The sequence below is a fragment of the Lytechinus variegatus genome, chromosome 9, assembly GCF_018143015.1.
Source record: "Lytechinus variegatus isolate NC3 chromosome 9, Lvar_3.0, whole genome shotgun sequence".
Taxonomy (NCBI): domain Eukaryota; kingdom Metazoa; phylum Echinodermata; class Echinoidea; order Temnopleuroida; family Toxopneustidae; genus Lytechinus; species Lytechinus variegatus.
The window spans coordinates 35,809,913-35,833,129 of NC_054748.1; the positions used below are offsets into that span (position 1 = coordinate 35,809,913).

Sequence of the window (23,217 nt, forward strand, 5' to 3'; positions counted from 1 at the left end):
AACTGACTCCTGTAAACTTTGAGATTGTGAATGAAAAGAACAAGAAAAAAATTCGCATTGTCCATGTCGACCAGCTAAAACTCTGCCCATGATTTCATCGGCAATGGACTATGAACATTGTGAAAACTATTGGTCGAGTAATTCCTGAGAACTCAGTTATGTAACAAAGGCAGTATATAAACCAACAAAATCTGATGTGAACTAGATCTAATTTACTAACTGAAACTTGCATGCATATATAACTGTATGATTACATCATGTACCAACCATATCGTTCTTGAATACTCAGTTACATGTATACAACAAATCAAAACATCAAACAACCAACAGAAATGTGTTGAAACTAAAGTGTGATTGTAAGCATATGAACATCATTTGTTTTAAGTCGAAAATACTTCATTGAAACCTCTTTAAATATTTCCAACTGCATGCCTCATTACAATTTAGATACTAAAGTTTTGAAAATTGAGTATGCAAATGTGTCACTGCGAAGCTACATATTACCATGTACAAAATTATATTGATACTGTTTGTTCTTGATATTTTGTTATCAGCCAACATTTTCCAGTTTGGATAAATTTTGATTGGTTCTTTTGCTTTTGCTGTTCTTATCCTTCAGCTGCGCTGGGATGTTTTAAGGTGTTTTATTGCCTATTAATGTTTGTTAGCTTTTGGACGGTGAAAAGGATAAGGATATGACACCTCCAGACTTGTTAAATTGCTATTTGCAGTTTCTTACTGTACATTTACATGCATGTTATATCTGATTTATTGGGGAATCTTGTCACATGAATTATTGATAAGAAATGTTAATGTATCGCATTTAGTCCTTTGTTTATTCAGTCAAATGAGTATTTTACGCTGATGAAACAAAGGGTAAAAATGTCTGTTAAATTGCTAGCGTCAAGTTCGTATATGAATGTTTTATTGAACTTAAGTGGAGTATCGTTGCATGTACTAATGACAAGACATGATATTGTATGTATTACATTTGATTCATTGTGGTTAATAAAAACCCATAGGGTTATTTTAGTGGGGGGGAGTGTAAGGGTTTACAGACATACACAGTATTGTTTGCACTAGAAGCTTTCATATATATTACTGAGGACTGCTTGATACATGTAAGGGAGGGGAGTGCGACTTTTGGGAAAGCTGCTAAAGCTATGGTCTTGGTTATGAGTTATCTATAGAATAAAGCCTTTTAATGTTGTGTGACTCTAAAACTATCCTGTCTGAAGTCTGGTTCTTGTTCAGGTATTCTACCCCTTTCATTTTGTTTGATTTATTTACAAGTAAGTTGCATATCCGTCGTGATAATTAGGAAAATCCATGATGTCTTCTTCTAATTCTGAAAAAACTATGTCTTGAAAATGCCTATGTCAGAAAATTGCCGGAAATCGTAAAAACTTGCCTAAAATATCTCTTTTTGAAAGTTCATCCATGGTCTGGAAAAAAATGTTATAACTTTTGTAGACGTATACCGTAAACAAATACATCCTCGATCACTGAAATAAAGTGTTTGCTAAGCTTTTGTAATTCAGGCCATGTTACCATGACAACTTGGGAAAACCCTTATTTTTTCGAAAAAAAACTTTGGTTTTAAGGGTCATTTTACAGACATAAAACTAACCCAATTTTGAAGAATTGTGTTTAAATTTCACATAAAATTAAATTATCTATGTTTATACTTTCGTTTATGAATATTCATATTTCTTATAGAATCTTAGTTTTTGATTGGTCAATGTTTCAGTCATGGATAATGACAGAGCGTAAAAAAATCTGAAAATGCGCATTTTATCGGCAACCAACAAGCAAGATGGCGGAACACATTAAGTTGGCGCTTTGCACGTACGTGCCGTTTGCACATTGATTTTACCATGAGTTGAGAAACTTGAGGTGGCTACGTCTCATACAGTTCTTGAATCGAAGGTGTCAATTAAGCCCTAATATTCCGAAAACAAACATGTTTTAAGGGCTTTTGATATGCATGCGATGTGATATGATTCTGATGAGTGTATTTACAAGTTTGAGACGTGTTTCCAACTTTAGTCGCCATTTTGTAGGCTGTCGACAAACATCTAATCGACTGCGATCTTTGAGCGGAATGGCAGCGAACACAGACGGGAAACCTACGGCGGGGATCATAAGTGAGTATCCGTTGGTTTGACAGTGCCGGTGCGCAGGATTGGAAGTGGCCTGGACAGCATGCAGCATGCGTTTCTGAAATTCTAGTCGAAATAAATTATGTTCGATTTGAAGAATATGTGAGAAGTTTGAAGACTAAAAAAAATCATGTTTTTATACCTTTTTGGGTGGGTAAAACTAAATTCAGTTGTATCTAATATTAAATGATGGCATGACATGATCAAATGCAATCGAATGTGAATTGAAATTGAGAATGAATCTGGAAAATCATGGACAATGGAACTGGAAGTGTCATGATAAGTGACTGGTTATTGTGAGTCCAAGTTAGCCAATATATAATTTTCATCACCTTCATGAGCTTATCATATCCTCATGTAGGATATCGCAGACAAGGTCAAGTCAACTTTTTTCAACTTTGCCACAAGTCTTTGATTGTGGGCATCAACTGAAATGTTGTTGTTGTTGTTGTTATTTTGAATAGGCAAACTAGTCAGTTTTGACTATTGTTGCCTTATAAATATGCTTTTCTTTTTTTCAAAATATGATAATTTCTTTGTTCAAATTATGTCAGTTTGAAAAGTAAAAGAAAGAAAGGAAAGAAAAGTTCCCAGGAAATTGTGCAAGACCACCTCTCCTGCCTTGTATTAGTACGTTATCCTGACAAGCCCGCTCGAGGTGCATTTCGAGGGCGTCTCAGGAGTACAAAAAAATTGTATTCCCTATGTCTCTCAAACGTAAGCAGGGGGCGCTCTATCCAATACCTCGTAGAACTTGATTTAAATTCCGCAGGTGCAAATTTATGTCAAATCGATCGGAACCATATCAACATTATTATTTTTTTTTTAAGCGAAAACATTTATAGTAGAGTAAATACTGACATTTAAGGGCCATGTGATAAAGTGAAAGTGACAATAAAGGTGCACACATAGATTAATTCGGTGAAAACATCATAAAGAATTACCCCCGAAAAATATGAATAATTATAAACACTTTGCTCAGCAAGGTATTCTGGTCACGAAAGTAATAATTTGCTAAAGTTAAGTTCTCTTTACTCTTGACTACACCCTGTTAAGATGGTTGCCATCCGGGCAGCCAATTTGAAATCTATGAGTCCTTTTGAAATATCTGATTAGAGCACTTTGTGTCTTAAGTGTGAGATTCTCCACTTTACGTTCCGCATCAGGGATATTGTTAACATTTAATTCAGCAAGTAATAGGGCTCGTTGAATAATAAATTTAGGGCAAACATATAAGAAATGGTATATCGTTTCTCTTTCATTACAAAATTCACACAATCCAGTCGTGTGTCTTCCCTTCTTAAAAAGGAAGTTATTTAAACCCAAACCTCCCAAACGTAATCTGTGGATCATTTTTTCACCTCTTTTATCTGTGCAGAGATAATCAAAGGGAGTTTTTTCGGAGACGGCTTTCTGGTATTTTTTTAATTCTGAAGTTGACTTGTCCCATCTCTTCTGCCATTCCTTTCTTGCAAGAACTCTTACAATCTTTTTTGTTTCTTGGATATTCAAACCATTATTAATCTCTATTTCTTGTTTTAGGGCTGCCATTGAATAGAAGTCAGCCGTTTCGTTTCCACTAACTCCACAGTGAGATGGAATCCACTCCATGCAAATTAATATACCTTTATATTTTAGACAAGTAGCGGTAATTATGATTTCTCTAACGAAATTATCCTCATTGCTTTCCTTCACCGCTTCAATAGCACTCAAAGAATCGGTAAAAATTACCACTTTATTATAAACGTTCAAATTTTCCAACCACTGCAGTGCCAAGACTGGCGACCAATTCCGATCTATACGATGATGTAAAATTTTGCATTCTTTTACTTTCGATTACCCGCATAGCAGGCACGTAAAAACAAGCAGAGGCATTGCCGTGCGCCGGGTCTCTAGAACCATCAGTGTAAATATGGAGATTCTCTTTCCAAGTTGTATTAATATACTCCACAGTTGTGTTGTATTGATAAAAAATGTTGTCACTTTTGGACACAAGCTCATGCAGCTTCAATGACACTTCTGGTGGAGAGAGATGCCAAGGAGGCATGGGTGTATAAGACTGAAAAGATTCAGTTGTGTAGAGTATCTCATCTTCCAAAACTCTTTATCCAAAAGGTTTTCGTGCTTTCTTATTTTTTTCGTATTCAAATTGCCAACAGTTCTTCAATGATGATTGGAGTGGGTGTTTGGCGTTTTGTCTTATTTTTGCTTTGTAAACCTTGCTAAGCATATATCTTCTCAGATCAAGTGGTAATTCACCAGTATCTACCTGTAAGGATTCCAGGGAGGTGCCCGGTAACGCCCCTGTGCACAGTTTTAAAGCCTGGTATTGAATTGTCAACAAGAAGTTCTTCACATGATCATGAGCTGAATCATATGCTTCTGCTGCATAATCCAACAATGGCCTGATGACCACTTTATAAAAATTCAAAAGGCTTTTATAACTACTTCCCCACTTTGTTCCCACTAGTCTTTTCATTATATTTATTTTCTTTTTTGCTCTTGTTACAATCATATTTATATGTGGTCTCCATGTTAACTTTCTATCCAGTAATACTCCTAAAAATGAATGTTCGTCCTTTTGTGGTAAGGGGACCTCATCTAAATCAATCTGTACACATTTGTTAGTGTTACTAAAAAGCAAAGTAACAGATTTTTCTTTAGAAAGGGTAAAACCCCATCTGTTGAACCACTCATTTAGGATATTCACATAGGTTTGTACTTTTCTTTTTAGAAAATCAATGTTTTTTCCACTTTTCCATATAACACAGTCGTCTGCGTATATAGAAATACTGACAGATTCATCCATTGGTATGTCCGACAACATTAAATTGAAAAGGACGGGACTTAGGGAACTACCCTGCGGTAGCCCTTCATCTATGTCCTGTATACCTGAAAGGTACTTATTTGCCCGGACCTGGAAAGAGCGCCCGCTTAAATAGTTCCATAAGAACTTAACTATGTTGCCTTGGAAACCAAGTTTATTAAGTTTATATATCAAGCCTTCCTTCCATAGTCTATCATAAGCCTTCTCCATGTCAAAGAAAACGGCCAGGGTATGTTCTTTATTCCCAATACTTTTTTGAATGTCATTTTCAAGTTGAGTTATATTGTCCTTAGTGCTTCTTGCCTTTCTAAAAGCGCTGTTAGAAAGGCAAGATGGCAATAAACTATGCTTTTCCGTAAACCATACCATTCTTTCTTTGATGATTTTCTCAATTATTTTAATGAAACAGTCATTAAGAGCGATAGGCCTGTAGGAAGAAACGTCTGTAGCTTCCTTATGGGGTTTCAATATTGGGACTATGACGCAATGCTTACACTGGAGGGGAACAATTCCTGTTTCCCATATGTTATTGATTATAGCTAACATTATACCTTTCCCTTTGTGTGAGAGATTTTTATATACTTCATACCCAACGCCATCTTTACCTGGAGAAGACTCTTTACATTTTTTAAAAGATATACTCAATTCGTACATGGTAAAGGGTTCATTAAGGACACAACATTCCTTAGCATCACCAAAAGATGATATGATATCCTCACATTTTTTAACAATATCTATTTGTTCAGGGGTAAAAACTTTGCCCTTAAAACTATCGTTTATGTTTTTAAAGTGGTTGGCGAAGGTATCCGCAACGTCATTGCCAGTAACAACGGAACTATTCTCTCTCATGAGAACAATGTTTTTCTTGGGCGAAATACCATCATTATTGATCCTTTTAATCATATTCCAGATCTCGGATAAAGGGGTAAAACGATCAATGTCTTGACAGTACTTTTCCCAGTAAACCCTTTTGGCTTGCCTTAAAGTTTTCTGGGCAATAGATCTTTTCTTCTTAAAATCCTCCAATAAATCTGGAGGGGGTATTACATAACTTTTCAATTTGCTCCTTGCTCTATTTCTCTCTTTTATTCTAGAGGAACAATCTTTATTCCACCATGGTACTGGGTTTTTCTTGATATACTTGGCAGCTCAATGTCCTTTCAAATTTTCCAGGGTAATCTTAATTGACTCCATGAAAGTATCGAACTCTATGACCTTGTCTTCTTTCTCTAAGGTTATTCCATTGCTCATCAGTTTGCCGCCTAAATTCATCCCAATTTACATTCTTTGTGGATAAAATTGAACTGATTGAATGGGAGTGGTCGATCTTTGTTTGCGTACCATTCCCTTTCAGTACGTTCAACTCACTTAACAATGGATAATGGTCACTTCCAAAACTATTATTCAGGACCTGCCACGTTGCTTTGTTCGCTGTACTGGGAGGGGCTAATGTTAGATCCAAACAAGAAAAATTACCTGTGTGTTAGTCTACTCTAGTGGCACTTCCACAAGACAATGTCTTGAAATAATGTATGAATGTTTAAGAAATTGTGGTTATTGATTTTTGTCTTTTTTTATCACATTTTGTGGTGGTATTTGTGAAATCAACTAAGTTAGGGCCTAAACTCCTAGTCCCTAGACCTACAGGTGAAAAAAATTATAAACACAAATGTGATAATTAGTACATTAGACATGCTACATTACAGGTTCCATTACAAAAGGTCTTGTGATGGGACATTTACTCATAAATTATAGAAATTTGCAAATGTTGGGTTACTGCATATTTGTATACGCATTTCCAATTGAAAATCGGAGACAAGTATTTCGCTCTAAACAAATTTTCCAAAACCATTTGTAATTTCGTACTGGAAATGTTTTGATAATCAAACTTGTAGATTTCATTCTGGTTATGCATTGAAGAGCTTTCAACAGTTTATGATAACTGATGACATTACTTTTATCTTCCAGTCATAGGTGATGAGATTCTGAAAGGTCAAACTCTGGATACAAACTCACACTTCATCTGCAGTGAACTCTACAAGCTGGGGGTCAGAGTTGAGAGGGTAAGATATACCTTTGTGACCCACCTCCACCAGGGAGGGTTCTCTGCAGGGAAACAATTACACAGGGACTTAGAGCACCCCCCCCCCCCCGGAATGCGCAAAAGGTCCCTGGAAAACATGTAGCAGATTCAGGCTGTAGGTTGTAAAACAGTAGACCCTGAAGATAAATTAAAAATAAAAATGTTTGGTTCTCTGTAAGATGGAGAAAGCATTAAAACAATTTATTCTTCACAAAGTCCTCATACATACTGTAACAATTGGAGCTATAAAGTTAAATAAAAGACAATATCTATGCAGGATCTTTTTTACACCATTTTTCTCAAACTACTTTGATAGTTCACTGAGGTTGCACATTATTTATATCTCAATGCTTGAGTGAACCCTGGACCCCATCTTACAAAGATTTACGATTGATCCAATCAATCTAAAGTTTAACTGCATCTGTGGCTCTATCGGGGTGTTGCAAGAAAATATTTTCCATCAATTGCAAATATTCTGTTGCAATTTTACAATTGATAGATCAGTTTTAACTGTAGCAAATCAGATTACACTCCCTGTTTCAAGAAGCAGATAAGCAGCCAATCGCAAATTTGCAATTAATTTCAAAACTTTTGATTGATTTAGGGACTGAAAACAGACTTGCAACGCTCCTAAGTCAGACTGAAATCTTTGTGACCCCCCCCCCCCCCCCAAATATGCAATATATGTGTTGTGTACATCTCTAAAGTCAAACTGATTTTTGTGGTCTCAAAAAGATTTGACTTGCTATCCTTACACACGGAAAAAAAAATCGTAATTTGAATAATGATTCCAGTGAAAAATAAGGCTAATGACAAATATTTAGCACATGTGAAACCAAACTAGAATCACAAATGCTAATCACAATCATGAAATCAAATTTTACCCCGGAGGTGAATTCCAGTTAAGTTTCAAACAAAATTATGGTACAAATTTTCTGTGTAAAAAGTCTGATGATTCTAAAGACGAATGGCATTCATCATTATAATAATTATTCAAGATTCACGTGTGAAAAGGCCCTAAGACATAGCCACATTATTTATCTTTCCAGGTTTCTGTGATTCATGATGATCTATCAGTCATTGCCAGTGAAGTTGCTTCGTTCTCCAAACGTTACACCCATGTTATTACTTCAGGTGGTATCGGACCAACCCATGATGATGTCACCTTTGAAGGTATTAAATGGCCCGTATTCTGAAGTCGGGCTTAACTTAGACCATGGTCTAACTCTGTACTGAAATTATGGGAAGCCAAACGTTTCAAAATTTTGTTTACAGTGAATGCTTCTCATGTTTACTGTGGTCTTTACTAATTCTGTAATGGTGAAGACAACTGTAATACTTATCCTTCCCAGGTAGTTAATAATGTTTTGGGGGTCAAATGAGCTGATACATTGAACCTCAACGATTGAATATTTCCATAGTTAAACCAAAACCTAAACCCAGAATTTACATTAAACCCAACTTCAGAATATGGGCCATCACGTTCAATCTCTTTGAATATCTTTTCTTTATCTTTAATTTCAGAAAATGGTATGAAGTACATGTGAAATCTAAAATATTAAATATGTTTTAGTATGTGAATCTAAATAATAATAATAATAATAATATTGATGATATATAACATTTATATCATTATAAACTGCTTAATACACATCTTTTCAGTGCTGGATACAGGGTTACAGTTCTACATCTGCAAACAAATACAACAAAATGGCCACGTCCATGACAGGAATAGATTGAAGCAAGGAATGAATGAATGAATCTTTATTTCGTTTCAAATTCGATATCAAACAACAACAACCACAACAGTAAATCAATGTGATAAAAGCAAATAGCAAAAAACAAAAAGTAAATTGAGAAATCCTGCTTGTTAATCTTATTTGCATAGTCCTACTTGATTGATAATAACATATGAATCTTTAAGGAAATCTAGTTCTTAAATCAGTTGACTCTCCAAGTTTTTGGCATTGTGATATATTTTTAAAACTTTTTCCACACTGGGTGCCGCGCGACCTTCGCATTTCACACTAAAAAAAACCAATTTCATTTATCCTTTACCATAATACCATATATATATATATATATATATATATATATATATATATATATATATATATATATACCATATATTTCAAATCGGTATACTAGCTTAGCCGGGGTAATATAGGAGCGCCTTGAGCACCTAGCAAGGTGGATACGTGCGCTATACATATCCTATATTATTATTATATTTGTGAAATTAGGCATTATTTACCCATTTTCCGATTATTATTTTCCCAAAAATATCATATAGTCAGAAAGTGTGTGAAATTCTTTACAATATATAGCTGTGAAAAGTTATAGTGAGTTGGATTGGGCAAGTCCATTTTGTTTATTTATTGTTCCTGATCCCTCCCTAAAAATAATTCAGCACTGAGGCGTTCATGGCCCAGCACACAAAGAGTTAATTTCAATGGTCAACCGGTCTGAAAAAACAAAGCATCGGTGATCAGCAGCATTAGTCCGGCACTGGTGGACTGGTCAGTTCCACTCGGCCGTAATCTATGATTGCCCTCAGCCCTCGTGCATTTTTTATTACTGTTCTGCAATTCCCCTGGCATGTCAGATTTAAATTGGCTAATTGTTTACATTTTACACTTTTGATTTATTTGATTTATCACCCTCCTTTTAGGTGTAGCCAAGGCTTTTGATGAGGAGGTAGTACCCCACCCTGAGCTGGTGAAGATATGCAAAGATTACTTTGGTGCTGATAGCTCTATGGATTCACCGCAACTCAAAATGGCTCTGGTAAGAGATCAGCTGAGCAAGGAGTTTCATTTGCGCATGCTCGAGGCAGCGTATATCCAGCTAACAGAACTAATTCTGTGCCGCCAGAAGGAGTTCGTAAGAACCCTTGCGTTGTTTTAGTTGCTTCGCTTCAATATATGGCTAGTACCAAGCCTAACTTGTTTACTTGACAGCCAATCACAGCTCGACATTTAACGTCCGTTTTCTAGTTTCTGTTGTATTATATATTGTTTTGCTCTAGCCTTTTAGTCATTCATGCAATTTTACTCAGATGAGTGCATGTCAAAAAGCTTCAGCATGTCCGTTTTTAAGGCTATTTTAAGAGATTAAATTATTTTTGATTTATTTTGCACTACCTTTGCTTGATAGGTGAAAGTGATTTGGTCTCGCCTTCTGGTATAACTGATTAGGGTGTGTAGGTGGTAGACCATTACCATAAATGCTCACTGCATTTTTTTTTTTTTTTACTCATTCAATTTCATAGATTCCCAAGTCTTCCACCCTGACTTTCGGCACAAACCTCAAAACAGGACAGAAGATGCTTTACCCGCTTGTTTCTGTCAAGAATGTGTATGTCTTCCCTGGCATTCCAAAGCTGTTAGAGGGTGCTTTCCTCTCACTCAAGGTTTGTGACTTATCATTTTAATTGAATTAAAGCAGCCAAACACAGGCATGAGTGTTGCATTCAAATCTGTGATACTTTGATAAAAAAACAGGTCTACTCTATAAGACTCAGATATGATACATATCATAATTATTATAATTGCTATCACCTTCATTATTGCTACCACTATCATCACCATCATCATCATAATCATCGTCATCATCGTCATCATCATCACCATCATCATAATCGCTGTCACCGTCATTACTAACATCATCATCATCATCATCATCATTGTCATCATCATCATCACTATCATCATCATCATCATCATCACCATCATCATCATCACCATCATCATCGTCATCATCACCATCGCCATCATCATCACCGTCATCATCATCATCATCACCATCGCCATCATCATCACCATCATCATCACCATCATCATCATCATCATCATTACCATCATCATCACCATTGCCATCATCATCACCGTCATCATCATCATCATGATCATCGCCATCATCATCACCATCATCATCACCATCATCAACAACACCACTACAGTACATTTATAGCATCGTCTCATCATTACCACCACCACTACCGCCACTACCATCTTTATCATCATCAGCATCACATTGTCTTTATTATCATGATGATTATTATTATAATGATGATGATGATAATGGTGGTAATAATGAGGATGATGATGATTATGGTTTTCTTGTTTTTCACAGGAGAAATTATTCCAAGGCTCTCAAGTCCATTTCCATCTACGAGAGATCTTTATCAGCACCCATGAGATCGCCATAGCTCCTTACCTTAACCAGTTCAACGCCAAATACAAAGGAAGGGTGCATCTTGGGTCCTATCCAAAGCTTAGCCATAGGTGAATTAGAGTTAACATGCTCTGCCTTATAAAACTATAGGATATTTGTGTAATGAGGACAATGATGTATCAAATTGTGAGTGTGTATGCATATCATGTGTTTATGGTCTAATTCATGTATCACTTCAGTTGTGCATTTTGTAGTGCAGCACTCAGATGCTGTCTGAAATATGCATTCTTTAAAAGAAAAAGGCTATGGTAAGGATTTTGATGTACTTGGTTAGGTGTGCATACGAGACGCACATGTGATGTCATACAAGAAAACAGATGTTACCTTTTTATCTATGTGCAATCCTAGAAAATTTGGAAGGATTCAAACTAACCTTCCACTACACAGGCCAACCCATTTAAAAAAAACAAATGATGTGCATTATAAAATGTATGAGGTTATTGACGATTCAGATATCTTGGGTGTCTCATGCTTGTCGCGTACTGTAAAAACCTTTGAGTTTGCTGCAAAACCAAAACACACCCATGAATGTTCACTGTTTGTATAATATCGCAAATGGTATCGTATTTCTTAGATCGGAAATGACGGAGTGATGTAAGACTAAATGAGGCTAACTACATATCGTGGCTAGGGGCATGAAAATCTTGTATCTCATAAAGTGCAATATTAGATTAGAAAATGTAGCTGCAATGATATTATAATTTACCCACATTGTGCCACAGTCAACCCAGGTGAGGTGAATGGGTACCTGGTAGGAAATTATTTCTTGAAATTAAGTGAGCATAACAGCTGCTCTGCTAAAGCCAGGATAATTGTGCTGTATTACTGTAGAGCACTTGGAGACTCCTGATAAAGTACATGTATTGTGTTAAGCGTTATATGAGCTAGTGTGATGGTACCATGACATTTGCTCCGGCGACAATTGCTCCGCTCAAAATACCACACATTAATTGAATGACCAACTTCAGCCAAGGGTTTTACACTTTGCCCTACCTTTAAACCTAACATAAACCCTATTGCAACCCTAACCCTATATCTTAGATGAAATTAAGCCTGGAGCAACTCTTGCAGGAGCAATTGTCCTGTCACCATACATGTAGTGTACTTTAATTGCTGATGAGGCTTCTTGGCTTGGCTTCTTTGACCTGTTACATAAAGTTACATTGTATTTGTTTTCTTCTTCCAGTTATTACACTGTCAAGCTTACTTTAGAATGTGAAGATGAGAAGACCTTAGACGATGCTCACAGTGAACTTCTTTCTTTGCTACCTCGTGGTTAGTTACACAAGCTCACCATATTAATATTATTGTAATAATTATTATTATTATTATAATCATTATTAGTATAATTATTATAATCCTGATTATTATTATCATTCTATTCTTATTATAACTATTATTGTTTATTATTATTTTTGTTGTTATTATTAATATTATTATTATTATTATATTATAATCCTAATTATTATTATCATTCTATTCTTATTATAATTATTATTAATTATTTTTATTGTTATTATTATTACTATTATTATTATTATTTTCATTATAAATTATTTGTTTCTGCTTGTCTCGACAATATACACAGTATGACCATTACAAAAGTAAATGTAATAAATTTTTACATGAAAATGGCTGCAAGATCATTTACATAAATGATTGTACATGTATGTAAGAGGCAGATGTGCAAAGGTACATGTATGACATTATAAGAGACGTCATGCCTTTAAAAATGTAAAACACATATAAGAACATATTAAGAGTCAAGCAAGCTAACTAATGACTACAATTTGTCATTATGTTCCTCGATTAAAAGAACAAATATTTACAAAATATGTGTAAAAGAGATTTGCCTGCATTTGTGAAACAGTATGTAAAGCATATGTATGGATTAGGAAGATACATGTAAGTTGACAAGCAAATCCATTTTAAATTCTTCTAATTTTCCCAGAAATGTAGAAACAAAAGTCAAGTGGTTCTGCTCTGTAGTATAGTCTATATCTAGGATTTAATGTTTACCTTTAGCAATTTTTTTTTCTTCATTATTATGCTCTTATGCACTCAACTCTGGTAAGATGAATGGGTACCTTGCAGGAATGATTTCTTGAATGCACTGTGTAAATGGAAAAAGCAGCTTGAAGGAAATTCTGTTTAATAGTGCACCTTTGGATAATGATAATAGCTGGATTTACATAGTGCTTTTTGCTAGAAGATACAAAGCGCTTGCTATTATTACCCTGGCTTTATCTCGAGATACCATCACCGGTGCTCAGTGTATGCAAAGAATTAATCCTGTCGGGTACCCATTCACCTCACCTTGGTCGAGTGCAGCACAGTGTGGATAAATTTCTTGCTGAAGGAAAACATGCCATGGATTCAAACCCATGACCCTCTGTTTGAAGGGCAAGAGTCAGAACCACTAGACCATGAAGCGCCCACAGGCTACTAGATATACAGCCCGTTAATAATGTTATTACTTTTTGTCTCCCCTAATAGAACATATTGTAAACTATATTCAGGACCCCATCAGCAATGCTGCGGAGGCTGTCTATGGTCTAGCTTCTAACCAGGACCAAACTAGTCCTCCGCCTGGTCCAGGAACTACCCAGCTAGAGTCCAGTGCCAGTAGTCCTGCCACCTGTCTTGCCAACGATGTTTCGTCGGGATTGGAAGACCCATTGATTGCAAGACTAGCAACAGCTCTTCAAGGTATTATTATTATTATTATTATTATGATGATGATGATGTTGATGGTGATGATGATGACGATGATTATAATTATCATTATCATCACCATCATAGTTGTCATGGCATGGTGGAGAAGTCTCTGGACTTTGAATCACAAGGTCTGGGGTTCAATTCCCTCTGCAGCTCTTGTGTTTTCTACATTTTCCACTTTGCACTCGGGAGTAGTAATGGGTAGAAATGGGATAAGGGTCGCTGTGCTTAAGATGGAGTAACACTATACAGCGCAAGTATACATTTCATTACAGCTATATAACGGTTGCATATTATTATTTTTTATTAGGTTTTTTTCAGAATTCACAGACCTTCATTTTTGAGGAGCGCGATCGCGCCGGCGCTCGTACCGCGCTCCTTAAAAAAAATAAGGAGAGCAAAAAATCGCGCTCCTCAAAAAAAAAAAAATGAAAAAAAATTGCTAAAATTTCACATTTCACATCTTTAAAGGGGAATCCAACCCAAATAAAGACTTGTTTTTATAAGAAAAAGAAAAATCAGACAAGTTAATAGGTGAAAGTTTGAACAATATTGGACAAACAACAAGAAAGTAATGAATTTTTAAAAGTTGTAAATATTGGTAATCACTATACCCATGGAGACTTCAAATTGGCCGCATATGGGATGTCATAGTGATGTAAGGCAAGGACTGCTCTTCCATGTACCGGTACTCCAATACATATTATGGCTAAAATTTCATTATTCACAAAAGTTTTATTTCAAATTATATTTTTCTTTCATGAGGACATAAAACAATATACTACCTGGGTTATATTTAGGTTACTGCCCCAGGGGAATGGGTAATTAGGAGAAAACCACAAATCCCTGATAATAAAGTACATGGCCTATGGGAAAGTTGTCCTTGCCCCTTGTCATAATTTACTTACCCAGTTGCCAATTTGAAATCTACATACTATTAGTGATCTCAATTTCAAAGCAGCTATAACTTTCTTATCGCTTGTCCGATTTCTTTCAAACTTTCGCCATTCTGTTTACTTTATTTTTCTTCTTCCCAACACAAAATTTTATGGCCAAGGCTGTATTCCCCTTTAAATCCATGAAATGGCCTTCTTTTTTCCATAATTCCTTGAAATTACTTTGATTTAGTTGAAATCTATCAGAAAAATGAAGAATATTCATCTCTTTCCCGACTCTGATTTTAATTTAATCTCGGTAAATATTGCAGTCCCATATGTAGATTTTCATGGCAACACCATGGAAGTCTACATGTGGGACTACAATATTTACCGAGGTAAGTTCAAATCAGAGTCGGGAAAGTGGTGAATATTCTTCATTTTTCTGATAGTTCTCAACTAAATCAAAGTAATTTCAAGGAATTATGGAAAAAAGAAGGCCATTTCATGGATTTAAAGATGTAAAATGTGAAATTTTAGCAATTTTTTTTTTTTTTTTTAGCAGGAGCGCGTACGACATCTTGTAAACGTATTGACGTGACCCAGGCCTAGTTTCACCACAGATTAATTAATAGCTAACACAACTATTGCATATATACAATGTTAAGAAAAATCTACAATCTATCATACATGTATTGTAATGAATTGATTTGAGCTCCTCACAGAGAGCGATTCTGAGGAGCTCAATTGAGCTCCTCAAAAAAATAAGGAGAGCGATTTATTGAGCTCCACGAAATTATAAACGTGAAGGTCTGAATTCATGGGCCATGTTTCACAGAGACCTTTGCCATTGTGGTAACTGCCAGGGTAACAGGGCTCAGCAGCCAATCATGCCAACCAAGGTTTTCATGGTTGTTTGAATGGCAAAATCACTCTTTATGAAACAGGCTCACAATTGAATTTGAATCTTCTCTAATTTTAGATTAATTCTTAGTAACAAAGTCCTGGAATGAAAATTAAAAAATATGATAACTGATGATTTATCAATAAAAACATGAATAAAAAAAAATATAATAATAATAATAAGAGGCATTTATATAGCGCCATCTATCTAGAAATATTCTATTCCGAGGTGTATTGTTTATTATTACCCAGGCTTTAGCTCGAGCTGCCTTTTAGCGCTCAGTGCACTCAAGGAATTAATCCTGCCGGGTACCCATTCACCTGACCTGGGTCGAGTGCAGCACAATGTGGATAAATTTCTTGCTGAAGGAAATTACGCCATGGCTGGGATTCGAACCCACGCCCCTCTGTTTCAAAGTCAGAAGACTAATCCACTGGGCCTATTGCAATTGTATATCAATCCTCAGACAGGAATGGCCAGAGCAATTGTTCAGTTTTTCATTAACATATATATCTACAATCTTGAGATAAGTTTACCACCTTTTTTTGCGCAGTGATTGAGGAGGCCCTAGAGAAGTACAAAATGGAGGAGATCTGTGCAGGATTCAACGGAGGTAAAGATTGCACAGCACTTATACATCTGTTCCATGCTGTAGTTAAAAGGTAAGATCACCTTGTATATTTCTGAGATGAGAATTGGGTGATAAGACATTTGCTCCTGCGAGAAATGCTTCAGAATTTCAGGCATAATTTCGTCTGAGATGTGGGGTTAGGGTTGCAATAAGATTTATGTTAGGTTTAGTGTAGGGTAAAGTGTTGAACCTAAGGTTGTTGGTCATTCAATTAGTGTGTGGAATATAGAGCGGAGCAATTGTCGCTGGAGAAAATGTCATTGAACCAATAATTATGGTGGTGGTGGTGATGGTGGTGATGATAGTGATGATGATGATGGTGATGATGATGATGATGATGATGGTGATGATGATGATGGTGATGGTGGTGATAATGGTGGTGGCTGTAGTGGTGGTAGGATGATGATGATGATGATGGTGATAATAATATAAATTTTTATGATCACGATTGTAGACGTAGTAAAACAGACAATATAAGCAAAATATGTAAACAAGTGGAATGCCTCTGGCCGTCTCACCTGCATCACGCGGTTCAATATAGCAGCAGTGCTGACTTTTAAAACTACTCTAACTCGCACAAGATGTTCAGTGATACATGGTTACTCTTATGTCCACTTTTTATGAACTAGACCAATAAACTTACAGAGATATGATGGTTATTCAACAAAAAAAACCCAACATGGCCAATGTTCATTGGCCTTACATGACCTCTGACCTTGATCATGTGACTTGAAACTCGCACAGGATGTTCAGTGATACTTGATTACTCTTATGTCCAAGATTCATGAATCAGATCCATAAACTTTCAAAGTTATGATGGTAACTCAAAAGATACACCCAATTCGGCCAAAGTTCATTGACCTTTGACCTTGGTCATGTGACCTGAAATGCGCACAGGATGTTCAGTGATACTTGATTACTCTAATGTCCAAGTTTAACGAACTAGACCAATAAACTTTCAAAGTTATGATGGTAATTCAACAGATACCCCCAAATCGGCCAAAGTTCATTGACCCTAAATGACCTTTGACCTTAATCATGAGACCTGAAACTTGCACAAAATGTTCAGTAATGCTTGATTACTATTATGTCCATGTTTCATGAATCAGATCCATAAACTTTCAAAGTTATGATGGGAATTCAACAGATACCCCCAATTCGGCCAAAGTTCATTGACCCTAAATGACCTTTGACCTTGGTCATGTGATGTGAAACTCATGCAGGATGTTCAGTGATAATTGATTAACCTTATGTCCAAGTTTCATGAACTAGGTCCATATATTTTCTAAGTTATGATGACATTTCAAAAACTTAACCTCAGGTTAAGATTTCGATGTTGATTCCTCCAACATGGTCTAAGTTCATTGACCCTAAATGACCTTTGACCTTGGTCATGTGACATGAAACTAATAAGATGTTCAGTAATACTTGATTAACCTTATGGCCAAGTTTCATGAACTAGGTCCATATACTTTCTAAGTTATGATGTCATTTCAAAAACTTAACCTCAGGTTAAGATTTGATGTTGACGCCGCCGCCGCCGCCGCCGTCGGAAAAGCGGCGCCTATAGTCTCACCTGCTATGCAGGTGAGACAAAAAATAGTGGAGGAGTTTATTTGGCATCATATATACATTTTGACTGTATTGCCAATGGGAAGGACTTAAGAGCATGGTTGATCGAAACATTTAAACGCTCATAACTTTCTTATCACTTCTTCAAGTTTTGAAACTATGATTGTTCTATTCCTTAGATTTTTTGTGTACAATTCACAGGGTTTCAATAATTTTATTCTATAAAATCAGTTTTGTCATTAATTGCTGCAGATTAATTTAATCCATTTGTGTTTATCCTTTAGGAAATACCCTGAATACAAAGGCCAGTTACAAGTACTTTACATTCAACACCCCCACGGAACATTCCATGAAGTTGATGAATTTGTGGACGAATCTATAAAAAGGTGAGAATTTGACTAGTTGCTTGGTTCATTAGGTTTATATTGACATTCATTACCATTTTACAAAAATGTGTATTGGTCCAGTCAATATTGCTGAATTTGATCTGTTGGGACTGAAGAATTAGCTTCAAGGCCTGTTTTATTTGACAGTTACCATAGTAACCACCAATCAGAATCAAGGAAAGTTGTCAGATCTGACAACTTGTCGGACAAAAATGTTGAAATTCTCCCCCGATGAACTATTTAATTTAACTTGTGCTTGTCCGTTTACAGATATAATCTGAAGACTATCTTGATAAAGGGTCGTATCAAAGATGCATTATGGGATATGAAGAAGAATCATCCGACGATCAAAGCCGTATTAATGGGAACGAGACAGACGGACCCACATTCTGGTAAGTAAAGCAATTTTCTGCATTTTTGTTAGTCTAGCTACATGTCTATGTGTAATGAGTGCAGTTTGAATAGTAATACATTTATTTATATGTAAATGCTTTAATTCTAATACTAATAGCAGGCCTCGAAATAGGATTCTTGGGGGGCAATGCCACTTTTTTGAGGGGCACTTTTTCACTGAGGCCAGGCAGCAGAGGGCACCAATGCCATACAGAGGGGCACCAAGGCCACTTTTTAAGGGGCATGTAATAAATTATTTGTAGGTGTTACAGTTTCGCGGCATGGGGGGGGGGGCTTTCCATAGTCGATGTTATACATCAGATTCATTACCAAACCACATTATTTACTTAAGAAAAAATGAACTTTACGCACGACTGGTGATACCTTCTTGAGCTACATGTAATTAAATGTGAATCTGATTAGCACCCAAGAAAGTATCACTGGTCGTTCGTAAGTTGTTCGTAACTGACGAACAGCTTTATGAAACACTCCCATTCAAAGTACTGTACTTACGCATCGCGCGCGCTCGCCAGGACAGTACAGTGCGCGTGACATTTGTGTAGTACACATACGGAGCTCGCGCTCGTCCATTCTTATGCTGCAGCTTACATAGCATATGTAAAGCGCGCTAGCGGCCGGCCGGCCACCAGCTGTGTATAGCTAGCTCATCGTTCGGCGCGGCTTCGGACTAGACTGCATACATGCACTGGACGTCGCTGGTAAAGCTAAGGTATTGAATACTTTTTGAGATCGGAGAAAAGTTTTCCTCGCTCAGAAAAAAGGTGCAGACTTTCAAAAGGGGTACATTATATATCAGAAAAAGGGCACATTTATGAGAAAAAAGGGCACCATGGCCATATAAAAAAGGGCACATTTTTAGTGGCCGTAACTTTTAGCAAAAAGAAGAAGGGCATGACGGCCAGTAATGGGGGCATCGATGTCCATGGCCGTCGATTATTTCGAGGCCTGTAATAGCCTCCCAAACCCCCAACCAACCTTTTTTTTTTTTCCCTTTTAAAGGTCAAGTCCACTTCAGAAAAATGTTGATTTGAATCAATAGAGAAAAATCAGACAAGCACAATGCTGAAAATTTAATCAAATCGGATGTAAAATGAGAAAGTTATGGCATTTCAAAGTTTCGCTTATTTTTAACAAAATAGTTATATGAACGAGCCAGTTACATCCAAATGAGAGAGTCGATGATGTCACTCACTCACTCACTAACTATTTCTTTTGTCTTTTATTGTTTGAATTATACAATATTTCAATTTTTACGAATTTGATGATTAGGACCTCCTTGCCTGAAGCACAAAATGTTAAAATAATGGAATTCCACGTGTTCAGGGAGGAATGAAACTACATTTCACATGACAATGACGAGAAAATCAAAATATTTCATATTTCATATAATAAAATACAAAAGAAATAGTGAGTGAGTGATGTCATCAGTTCCTCATTTGCATACCGACCGAGATGTGCATATAACTGTTTAGTGAAATGAAGCGAAACTTTAAAATGTCATAACTTTCTTATTTTACATCCGATTTTGATGAAATTTTCAGTGTTATGCTTGTTGAATTTTTCTCTTTTTATTCAAATCAAATTTTTGTTGGGGTGGACTTGCCCTTTAAATGTAGGCTACATTACTGTTTTTTTTTTCTCTTTGTGATTTCCCTAATAATAAATGCCTCTTTCAGAGCTGCAAAGTACATGTAGTACAGATTTTCTGAATTTAAGTACTGAAAAATTCGAAAAATACTGATGGCTTCATGCAATATACTGGTTTCTTAAGTTTCAATTTTATGTGTTGTCCTGTGTTATTTCTTTGAAAATACTGATTTCCTCACCAAACTACTGATTTTCAATTTTAAATACTAAAATGTTCTTGTTCAGGTTGGCAGCTCTGCTCTCTTTGCTCTTATGTATTTAGAATTCTACAATGATACTTTTAATGCAAAATTAACCAATTGGTCAGTGAACTCTCAAATAAGCTGGCTGAAGTTTTATTGAAAGCATGTGCCATGTAGTGAAATCATGCAGTCTCAAACAGGTTAACTTCAATTTCTTACTCATCATCATTACCACCATGCAAACCTTCAAAGATCATCACATTATCATCATTGTGATTTTTGTTATTACCGGTGTGTTGGCTCAGTTGGTAGAGCGTCCGTCTCACAAGCGGGAGGTCGAGGGTTCAAACCCTGGCCGCGTCAGACCAAAAGATGTAAAAAGATAGGAGTTGCTGCCACCCTGTTTGGCGTTGAACATTAAAAGGGATAGAGCCTTGTCGATCTGGCACTGCACAGCAGCTGCCGGGCCCACGATTAATTGGGCAAAGCAAATTTTTGGAGTATTTCATTTCATGTCTATTTCGAACAATAAATTATGGATTTTCGTTTTTTCATTTTCATTATTCTAATCAGCCAGCTTGAGTGCCTTCTCGCCCACCGATGAAGGATGGCCTGAGTTGATGCGAGTCAATCCGATGTTATTCTGGAGCTACCATGATGTCTGGGCCTTCTTGCGTCGCCTTTTTGTGCCTTACTGCAGACTTTACGACAAAGGGTGAGTTTACACTGTTCTCGTAGGGTTGAGTCACCAACAGCACAAATCAATTTTAACAATCTAGTCAAACATGCATGTTTTGGAATTGATTTTATCCCTCTTGATATTAAGTTAGTTGTTAGTAACCCCTTGGCATTGTTGAAGTTTATTCACTGATATCAATTTCAAGAACCTGTAGACTGATTAAATTGTGTTTGAACAAAATTACCACTTTAAATTAATATTTATAAATAAGTCAACAAATCTCAATTGGTCCCAATATCGGGGTGTCACAAGAAATTATTTGTAATCAGTTGCAAATTTCTGTTGCTAATTCGCAAGTGATATATCAATTGTAGCTTATCATAATAGATTTTTTCCACCAGCAGGTCACCCGCAACAAAGTTTTGAGCATCTTCAAAACTTTTCTGCATCCAAATCAGACTTGCGTGCGCTTCTGCGGGCAACAGCATGTTAGATGCATGCGAGATACTGTCAGTGTGGCGACCTGCTGATAGCAAAAGTAGTTACCCGCATTTATTACGCAAGGCTTGCACGGAACGTTGTGACAGAGTCTTAATGACCAGACCTATTGATTTTGGGATCTAAACTTGACTTGCAACACACCATTAGGCAGAGTTAAATGTATTATTAGTACATTACCAAATATTGTTAACAATTTTCATCATCATCAATCCAAAGTTTAAATCCTGTTCTTGTCACCATGAACGGGAGTGGTCTGTTTCACCTAACACTTGCAAAATTCAAAGTTTAATATTATGGTTATCATTTCACTCATCAAAATTTAAAAGACAAGTCCACCCCAACAAAAACTTGATTTGAATAAAAAGAGAAAAAATTCAACAAGCATAACACTGAAAATTTCATCAAAATCGGATGTAAAATAAGAAAGTTATGACATTTCAAAATTTCGCTTCATTTCACAAAAACAGTTATATGAACGAGCCAGCTACATCCAAATGAGAGAGTCGATGATGTAATTCACTCACTATTTCTTTTGTTTTTTATTGTTTGAAATATGAAATATTTTGATTTTCTCGTCATTGCCATGTGAAATGAAGTTTCATTCCTCCCTGAACACGTGGAATTCCATTATTTTAACATTTTGTGCTTCAGGCAATCGTCAAATTCGTAAAAATTGAAATATTGTATAATTCAAACAATAAAAAACAAAAGAAATAGTGAGTGAGTGACATCATCAACTCTCTCATTTGGATGTAACTGGCTCGTTCATATAACTATTTTGTTAAAAATAAGTGAAACTTTGAAATGTCATAACTTTCTTATTTTACATCCGATTTTGATGAGCATTGTGCTTGTCTGATTTTTCTCTATTGATTCAAATCAACATTTTTCTGAGGTGGACTTGACCTTTAAATTGTCTCTTCTGTTTCCCTTCCGAATAGGTACACTTCTCTGGGTAGTGTGTCCACCACATCACCCAACCCTGCCCTGATGTACACCACCGACAGGGGCGAGATCAAGTACCACCCCGCCCACAAACTAGCAGAAGAGGAACATGAGAGGTCCGGTAGAGTACCCTTCTCACCCAAATGATGATACGCTTCTTCCGGTATTTTGAAAGGATAGAGTATTTATGTAGGCTATCAAGATGTATGACAGTTAGCAGCCTAAGACGACCTGATGATCAGAGAATCATATGCTCTATATATTCAAATATAAATTAATATTAAAAAATATTCCATCAAGTGGATCCAGGCATTTAATTGGCCGAATGTCCAAAGTTAGAGATGACCAGTGTTGCCCTTGCCTGTAATCTTGGTGGGGGGCTGCAGCCGTTGTCTTTGCTCTTACGCTAACGTATTAAAATGAAATGATTGTTATGTTGAGACTACAAACAGTGG

At 36.2% G+C, this 23,217-nt stretch overlaps 1 protein-coding gene across 1 annotated transcript; it reads left to right on the forward strand.

Annotated features, from left to right (window-relative positions):
* The first annotated feature begins 1,892 nt into the window (after positions 1-1,892).
* LOC121422117 (FAD synthase-like) lies at positions 1,893-23,217 on the forward strand. Its single transcript, XM_041616953.1, has 13 exons — positions 1,893-2,147; positions 6,958-7,052; positions 8,122-8,245; positions 9,744-9,859; positions 10,344-10,484; positions 11,207-11,358; positions 12,495-12,583; positions 13,805-14,017; positions 16,359-16,467; positions 18,293-18,394; positions 18,665-18,786; positions 21,211-21,352; positions 22,759-23,217. Exons 1-13 carry the CDS (start codon positions 1,988-1,990, stop codon positions 22,907-22,909), a joined length of 1,716 nt encoding a protein of 571 aa, XP_041472887.1. The 5' UTR covers positions 1,893-1,987; the 3' UTR covers positions 22,910-23,217.

Coding starts and splice junctions, on each gene's coding strand:
- LOC121422117 (XM_041616953.1), top strand. CDS start 1,988: ATGCGATGTGATATGATTCTGATGAGTGTATTTACAAGTTTGAGACGT. Junction 9,860..10,343: donor CGCAACTCAAAATGGCTCTG/GTAAGAGATCAG, acceptor TCAATTTCATAG/ATTCCCAAGTCTTCCACCCT. Junction 10,485..11,206: donor GTGCTTTCCTCTCACTCAAG/GTTTGTGACTTA, acceptor TGTTTTTCACAG/GAGAAATTATTCCAAGGCTC.